Below are 9,249 nucleotides of genomic sequence, written 5' to 3' on the forward strand. Positions count from 1 at the left end.
AGTGTTTGCACACACTTGATTTTCAAACTAATTACCGCAGGAGAACAGGACTGTACAGCGCTGTGCCCCCTGGCCTGGGCCTCACCCTATGACCTGCCACACAGCTGTGGGAACATTGAGCCAGCAAATGGCACAAGGAAAAAAAGTGGAAGCAATGTGAAGGGGTGAACTACAAAAAAGTTGGAGTGCCATCTGGTGGACAAAGGCTCATTACATGTCTTTGAGTGTCTTTGTGTTTGCACACACCAAATCCACGGACATGACACTTTAATTCACAGCAAGCCAAACTAAACTATGTCTGAGTTTTACTTTAATGTGCCAGAAAGACTTTTAAAGCATCTAGAAAACCCACTTGTGCAAACAGTCGCACCAGTGCAGCACAAGAAAGGGCAAAAAATATGGCATTTACAAAGGCCCCTCCAGCCCTATTACTTTTTTTCATTTGTTTGCCTCGGCCCAAATAATGGAAACATTAAAAGCAAAGGAGGGACTGGTTTCTTGCTAAGTTCTGGTACCTGGCACAAAAAGGAATCTTTGGCTGCTTGTATCAATAGTTACGCCAATAACCCAAGAGACTACTAGATGTGCATCTAACATCGGTTTAAAATTTAAAAGTTTTTAAAAATAAAGAACATTTGTTTTTCCTTTAAAATGGCCAGATGCATTAGTAAAACTAGACTTTTATAGGTTATGTTTGTTTTGATGAGAAGGAAAGATTAATTACTCTTTAAAAAAACCCAATAAACAAAAAGTGTTGTTTCGGGACTTACTTCTGGAAAGTAAGTAATCATACACAAGGATTCGCTCACCAATGCCACTGTTCATGTGCTGCTAGGTAACAAGTCAGTGAAGAAAAGCACTAGCTCTCCTTTGAGTGGTTTGTTTTTAATCAAGCTCAACAGTCATTAAATCACGCCTGATCTAGTCTTCAAACTCAGAAACATGTTCAAAACAATAACAATGTTTATTCCACTCTAGATGGCTTTTAACAGAATGGTAAGAGCACTTCTACGCTCTCAGTCACATTCTACATATATCTTGAAACACTGAATATTTCTATTTACTTTTCATACCATAAAAGCTAGGAAAGAACAGAACAAAGCAGATTCAGATATTGTTTCTTTTAAACTCACACAGTAAAACTAGTTACTCTTGTTGTCAAGGCTTAGAAATGTTTTCAGATCTTGCTTAGCAATAGTAATTAAAAAAGGTCTGTTTCCTACAGCACGTGAAACCCACTGGAAGATACAGTCATCTACAAAAAAAATGACACATTAATATGGTCGCATGCGGCTTGATGGGGGTGGTGCCCGATTTGGAGGCGTAATCGCTATATCCAAGTAGTCCCCTATCTGGAATTTCTGAGACTGCAGCGTCATGGAATCATCTGTGCCCTTTCTTCCCGACATCGTACTGCCAATTTCTTTCACCCTGAAGGAAAGATATGAAACATCATTTCATTACATAACAAAAGAGCAAGTCAGTCTCTTTTTAATGTCAGGGAGATTTGCAGACTAAACAGGACCTGAAGGGGATGAACTGTTAAGCCTCTCCTCAGTTAGTGGGATACAAAGACATTGCCTCCCTACTCAATACAGTTTTTGCTGTTTCTCTGATACAACTCTAGACATAAAATAAGTAAATAAAGTTGCATCAAGCTTTCCCCTGTCAGAGCCTGAAGTACCTGGCAAGTTAGAGACAAGAGAACTGGTAAAGAAAACACAAGAAATATAGCAGGACCCAAGCCCCTGCTTTTTCAACTGGTTTCTAGTAAGCTCATATAGAAACTGTCTCTATCCAGTTTTAATTAAAAAAAATAAATCTGTGCTAAAAGCAAACTCTTGATGGTGATACAGTTACTACCCTTACCACCAGAAACAGCCTTTTTGTTTCCACTCCTACCTACACGCGCGTGTTCTGGGTGGCAGATAATGTAGTGACTGACATCTTTAGGAAAACACTTTTCAGTGTTTGAGAAAAGAGAAACAGGAATAGTAACTGAAAAAATCAAATATTAACAAATGATTGCCATGCACTCTGTTACTATGAAGAACTTCTCTCATACAACATGGCACATAAACTGTTACTGCAAATAAGACTTCAGTCATTTACCTATAACCAGGTCTCTTGAGATCTGTAAAAACAATGGCAAAATTGAAATGTGTTCCCTTTTTCCGTGCTTCTGGATAGACTTCTTTCACTAAACTTGTCAGCTCCTTTAAAGTTGCATCCATCCTAGATTTTAAAAAGGAAAAAAAAAATCATTAAGGTGGGGGGGGTTGTTTTTTATTTTAAGTTCTTAAAAATCTTACACTTACTAAAAATGTCATCTGTGAGACTTTTTGTCTAAATCATAGACAACTCTAAACTCTCTCTTGCATAACTCAATACTTATGTACTTAAAATGGCAAAAGGAACATTTCATGGTTAAGTATTTCAAGTTTTGAAGTATTTTCCTTTCAAAATTCAGTGTTCAGAACATGTCCAGGATGAGTACTCACTAATAACTAGAACACCTGCTAGGGTATCCCTCCCTCTTGCCCCACAAACAAGTAGTGACCTCATACTCAAAGTCTGAGGTCTAGCCCTGGCTCTGCTCCAAGCTGCTGTGACCTCTCTACCCATTTTCTAGTCTACTTCAGAACACAGTTCTTTAGGGCAGGGACCTGGCTTTATATATTTATACAGTACAGAGCACAAAGAGATCTTCAGTTGACAGCAATAAAACCACTTATTTTTGTATTATTTTGTAAACCCTTACAAGAGAGACTGAGATAATGAAAAAAAAATAGCTAAAACAAAAAGAGAGAGAGAGATGTACAACAACTTGCACAAATAACCCATCAGTCTTTGCTGGGGTAGGTGTAACAGACCAATCCTCCCTCCCTCCTTCTCCCCCCCACTCTATGAACAAGGAGGACTTAACCCCAACACTTAACAAGGCTCCTAACACAGCTCTAGTTGTTCTCCCAAGAGCGCAGACACAAGTGACACTCTTCATCTGATGCAGCCACAGAAAGCAGGCTACAGCGGTCACCAAAAACAAGTGCACAGCCGCAGACTGCTTCAAAAATGGCCGTTTGGGTGAAAAACCTGAACGCTTGCTGCATGAGGAGTCAGATGAAGACACTTGGTGCAGGCAGAAGTCACAGAAGACCCTCTGCCTTCACCTCCCAGCCCCTCGCTGTTTCCACAATGGGAGGGGGGATGGTCTGGGGCGTTATGCAGCCCCCAGGTGGGAGGCAGCTCCAGTACACCTGCCCACCTCCAGCTGGGCTGCCCCGAGAACGAGCCCCCGCTGATCCTTCCCTCCCCCTGAACCGGGGACAGGCGGGGAGACCGGGGGGGGGGGGGGGGGGGGGGGGGGCGTGCGCATGTGCAGCAAAGAGAAGCCGGGGGGGCGGGGCGGGACGGGACGTTCGCGCACGCAAGAGGGCGGGAGAGAGAGGATCGTTCTACGCATGCGCCGTTCACAGGGCAAACCCGCGGGGAGAGGCGGCCGATTCGGCGCATGCGCAGTTTAGGGGGGCAGAACTGGTGTGCTGGGTGGGGCTTGGTGCCCAAGGGGGCGTGGTTCAGCCGTGAAGGGGGTGGGGCCTGTTGGAAAGACTGGAGGGTCATGAGCGGGGGTGGCAGAGCTTGGGAGTGGGAGGTGGCAAGCAGTGTGCTCTTGAGTCCGCAGGCAGCCAGCAGAGCAGGGAGAGGCACCTGGCCCACTCACCAGGGAAGCACAGAGCATGTTGCTGGTTGCAGAAAGGCTGGGGTAGTGCTGGCTCATGTGGACCTCACATGTCCTCCTTCGCGATGGCCTGTTGCCTTCCACACATGACATGGGAGCAAGCAGAGGCATCATGAGTGCCTGCCATGCCCTGGGCAGAGTGCCAGCAACTGGCACGCCAGGACTGAGGGGTGTTGGTGTCTTACCTACGCCAGCCTCCCCATGCTGTGGTGGCAGCTGCTGCTGTAGCTGAAGGGCAAGCTCCCTGCACACCAGCTGCAGCAGGGGCACCAGAGTGACCTCCCTTGGGGAGTCTCCTAGGACAAATGCAGCCCAGGCTCAGAAGCCTTTGCAGGATTTCATAGATTTCACAGAAGTTAGGGCTGGAGGGGACATTGGAAGATCTTCAAGTCCAGCCCCTTGCCCTAGGGGCAGCAAGTCAGCTGGGGTCAAAGGACCCCAGCAAGATAAATGAGGGGCAGGCTAGCACCCAATGTGTGTGTGTGGTGGGAGAATGGCGGACCCCCATGGGCACTTTGCCATGGGAAGTACAGCTCCTTGCCCAGGAACGTGTCTGGAGGGGGTTGGGCGGTGAACAAGGTACTGAGATAGCCCCAGGGAGCCGCAACTGGATGTCGAGTGCTGGCTGCCCCCACAGCACAGGGTCCTTGAGGGCTGCTCCTGGTGCCTTGTTCACTCCCCCTACCCCCATACACTACTGAGCCAGAAGCTATACCTCCCTTAGCAAAAATCCCAGGGGCCTGCCAGGCTTCTGTGCCTGGGGTGTGCCTACCCTAACAAACACTGTGGGGATGGGGGGTGTTTTGGCAGCCTCTTGAAGTGAATGCTCAAGGCAGGTGCCCTGCTGCCCCCACTAGTTACAGTAGTAGGAGTCACAAGACACCAGTCCTCTCAAAAGCCAAGGAAAAGGCATCCACATCAAATTCCACTCCAAGTGGATGGTGCAGCTCTTTGATTTCTCTTCTCTTACATGCCATGATGAACAGTGAAATAGTTAACAAAATGTTGACAAATGACTAAATAGGCTTGTGAGCCTGCCTCTGTGGGTTCAAGGCAGTGGTAGTTTGTAGGTCGGGGCAGGCAATTATTTTGGGTGGAGGGCCACTTACTGAGTTTTGGCAAGCCATCGAGGGCTGCATGACAGGCAGCCAGGAGCAGATAAATATTAATTTTCTAAACTTTTTAGGAGCCCCGTGGGCTGAACAGAATGGCCCACAGGCCGCATTTTGCCCACCCCTGTTGTAGGTAGAATATGCAGGGCTGCAACAATATTTTTGGTTTTTGTTTCACAATGTATAATACATGATGTTGCCTTTTACCTGAATCCAGCCAAGTTCCTGGTAGTTGTGTCTTAAGGCATCATTGTTATTGGTGGACTTCACTGGTGGACTTCATAGGATTTAAAGAGAATTGTTTAAATGGGAAGTGTAGAAACTCTTCTATATACTGAGTAGTGTTGTATCTGTCACTTCTGTCACTTACTGATGAAGTTTAACTGATGTTCTGAAATAGCTTCCTACATTTGTTCTGCTCAGTTTCATGTTTGCAAATTGATTCTCAAGCTTTGGGGGCTAAATCATCTCCAACATTTTCTAATATGTGGAAAAGCTTATAAGAAGCTAGTGTGATTTATGCTTCTAGAACAAGACAAAATTCTCTAAGGGGTAAAAATTTTAACAGATGTCTGCAGCAGATAACTATGTAGCAATAAAGTGCTTTAACTACAAGTAGTTTAAAAATAAATTGGATTTCAACAAATCATTTAAAAAATCCCTTAATATCACAGACTCAAACAACCAAGTCCATATGCTATCTATTTTATACCCTAGTTTCTCCAATAATTTAATATTGCATCATGTCAGTCTTAGATCAGCTGTTGTGCTGTGCCAAGTGGAACACAGAAACAGGATAAATCTGTGTTTCTGGTGTGAGAATCAGAAATAAAATAGCTATGCTCATATCTTCACAGTAGTGATGATAACTAAGCTCAAGAGGGTGAGAAACAGAACTTCACACTTACAAGTTGATTTTTTTTAAAAAAAGAACCATTCCATTATCCTCATAGTCTAGCATATTTTCTTTTCTATATCTATATCATTCATTGTAACAATTTTGTGCGTCCTCACCCACCATACATTTATGATAATCCTGCAAAGGCTTACACTCTTCGTTAGCTATGCACTCTGTAAGAAGAAGTACTCTCAAAGCATAAAGCTAAGAATGTGCATAATTCCAGCAAAACCAGAGCTTTAGAGCGATGCAATAAAGGAACCTACTTATGTTATGTCTCCTGTTTACCAACAAGGGCTGACATTTTTACAAGGGTGCTCCTGCAATACCTACAAACCTAAAGCACTGGTAAACTAAAGTGCTTCCCTGAATAAGCCTGTACTTGTACTCCTAACACTACTGGAAAATATATGAAATATGTTGTATATTTTTTTAAGTAGCCTGTGATCTCATAATTGATGATTATAATACACATGCATGAAGGTGTAGAGCTACAGTTTGTACTTTTGCACTTGCATTTCTAGCTCACTTTAATGTAATATCAATACAAACTGAGTTTTTAATTTTGATTTATATCACGGCTAAAATAAGATGAGAGAACCAACAAAACCTAGGTTAGCATACCCTCTCCCCTCCCCCTTCCTTTTGTGGGAGATAATATTGACAAAGAAGCCAACCCTATGGTATGAAGTTATAATTATCACTTGAATTATCAAGGAAGTAATTCAACATTGTTGCCATCTGTAGGATGGAATTTCCAAGACAACAATGCAACTCATTACACTGTTAAAATGAGTTATATCTGGCCCAGTAATACACATTTAGGCCTTAATACACAGACCTCCATTTGCAAAACTTAAGGAATTTATGCTTAGGATCAGGTATCATAAAAGAACAGCTGCAACAAATACAGTACAGCTATGTTATAGAGCTAAGTGATTCCTGCTGTCAGACTTTTTTTTAATTTTCATTTATGTGAAAAATGAACCAATGTACCTAAGTTTTAAGTAAACTCAGTATTGTTTTGTTTTAGCGCTCATGAAAATACATTCACAAAGTTAACTGATTTGGAATCTAAACTAATAGATGCTTCTAGTAGTGTATATATTTTCTTGTTTGCAAGATAGAATTAGGACTTATTTTGAATGTAAAATGTAATTTTACATGCATTTTTTAACATGGGTTTAATCATTAATATATAAGTGAAGGTACATAGATCCTGGCTTTTTGAACCCTGTTTGTACAATCACTGTGTTAGTCTGAAGTCAGACAAAAGGCACAAAACCTTATGAATCTCTGATTCAGTTAATCTGTAAGGTGTGCCACTACCCTGCCTTCTATAGTTATAGATTCATAGATGGGTTGGAAGGGACCTCAACAGATCATTGAGCCCAACCCCCTGCCTAGGCAATAAAGACTGCTGTGGTCAGATGACCCCAGGCGGATGCCTGTCCAGCCTTCTATTAAAGACCCCCAAGGTAGGGGAGTGCATCGCCTCCCATGGAAGCCCATTCCAAATTTTGGCCACCCTTACCATGAAGAAGTTTTTTCCTGATATCTAGCCTAAATCAAACCAAAGACTGCAGCGCTGGTGTCATCGGGAAGGCTTTAGCTTCCATGACCACAGTCTGCTCTTTGGTGAGAGAGGCAGCAAGCTGTTGGAAAGAGATTGCCTCCACCTCTCCCCCCTGGGGAGGAGGCTCTTCTCAGCCAGACTGGCTGACCTGCTCCACTGGGTTTTTAACTAAGACCGCCTGGGAACAGGGGGACCACCAGCACTGCTGGCCCTCTGAGCAACCCTTGCAAAGCCAGCAGGCCAAAGCGCTTAAGGGAGCCCACCCCTGCCCCAGCCCTGGAACAACCCCACGACCCCAAGGGGAGGGGAGTTCAGGAAGAGTGGTTGCTCCTCAAGGGACACTTGCCTGCCTGTACACAAATGCCAGGAGCTTGGGGAATAAACAGGAGGAACTTGTCCTCCTACTTAACGCAAATAATTATGAAGTCATAGGGATAATGGAGACCTGGTGGGACTTCACCCATGACTGGACCATGGATATAAATGGATAGACCCTGTACAGGAGAGATTGAGTAGACAAAAGGGATGGGGGAACAGCTCTCTATGTCAAGGAGAGCTATGCACCCCTGCTAGCTGACATTGGCGACCAGGGTGGATGGCTGGAGAACCTCTGAGTTAAAATCCATGGGGAACACGGCACAGGGGACACGATGGTGGGAGTCTACTACAGACCTCCCACCCAAAGTCAGGAGCTTGACCAGGAATTCGCCAGGGAATTGGCTGAAGCCTCATGCTCCAGGACCATGGTTGTTATAGGAGATTTCAGCTACCCAGACATCTCATGGGAAGAGTGCTCAGCTAAATCTGAGTGGTCACAAAGCTTCCTCTCGTGCGTGGATGACCTCTATCTGACACAAGAGGGCTACGGGCCAATGAGAGGTAAAGCGCAGCTCAACCTGGTACTGGCAACCAGGAATCAGTGACCTAATGATTGAAGGGAAGCTGGGTGACAGTGACCATGAGCTGACCACCTTCACCATTCGCCATAAAGCTGGCAAGTCAGTTAGCAACACCAAAGTCCTTGACTTCAGGAAAGCCGACTTTGACAAGCTCAGGAGGCTTGTCAGTGAGGCCCTATGGGACCACGACCCCAAGGGGAGGGGAGTTCAGGAAGAGTGGTTGCTCCTCAAGGGAGCAATCCTCGATGCACAAGCTAATGCTATTCCATCTTGGAGGAAAGGCAGTAAAAGGGCACAGCAACCCCCTTGGCTCTCCAGGGAACTAGCAGACCTCCTGCAGCTAAAAAGAAAGGCCTACAAAGGATGGAGGATGGGATCCACTTCCAAGGAGGAATATTCTTCACTGGTCCGGTCCTGCAGGGAGAAAACCTGGAAAGCCAAGGCTGCTACGGAACTCCAGCTAGCTACAAGTATCAAGGACAATAAAAAGTCCTTTTTTAGGTATGTGGGTCTTTCATCAGTCCCACAGGATGCCTTGCCCACTATGGGAAAGGGAGGCCTGGGTGAGGAAGATTCTCTGACGTCCATCAATGCTGACCTCATGAAGGAACACCTTGACAAGCTGGACACCTTCAAGTCAACCGGCCCTGACAATCTACACCCCAGGGTACTCAAGGAGCTGGCGAGCATCACAGCCCAGCCCCTGGCACAGATCTTTGAGAATTCCTGGCGATCTGGTGTAGTGCCCAAAGACTGGAAGAAGGCCAATGTGGTGCCTATCTTCAAGAAAGGGAAAAAAGTGGATCCGGCAAACTACAGGTCCATCAGCCTGACCTCTATCCCGGGGAAGGTCTTGGAAAAGATTATTAAAGAGGCCATCCTTAACAGACTGGCCAAAGGCAACTTCATGAGGGATAGCCAGGACAGGTTTGTTGTGGGCAGGACTTGCTTGACCAATATTATTTCCTTTTACAACCAGGTGACCTATCACCTGGACAAGGCAGAAGAGATTGACGTCATATATC

General features: G+C 45.1%; 1 protein-coding gene across 1 annotated transcript in view; it reads right to left on the reverse strand.

Moving 5' to 3' along the window:
- Positions 1-440: 440 nt before the first annotated feature.
- Positions 441-9,249, reverse strand: part of SAP18 (Sin3A associated protein 18) — a 19,893-nt gene continuing 11,084 nt past the window's right edge. The window contains exons 3-5 of the mRNA XM_019530201.1: positions 6,231-6,240; positions 2,113-2,236; positions 441-1,431 (exon numbers count right to left, since the gene is read on the reverse strand). Of these exons, the coding sequence (XP_019385746.1) occupies positions 1,275-1,431; positions 2,113-2,234 (279 nt within the window). The 5' untranslated portion in view covers positions 2,235-2,236; positions 6,231-6,240 and the 3' untranslated portion in view covers positions 441-1,274. The remainder of the gene's footprint in view (positions 1,432-2,112; positions 2,237-6,230; positions 6,241-9,249) is intronic.

Source organism: Crocodylus porosus, unplaced genomic scaffold (assembly GCF_001723895.1).
Source record: "Crocodylus porosus isolate Cpor-Errol unplaced genomic scaffold, CroPor_comp1, whole genome shotgun sequence".
Lineage (NCBI taxonomy): Eukaryota > Metazoa > Chordata > Crocodylia > Crocodylidae > Crocodylus > Crocodylus porosus.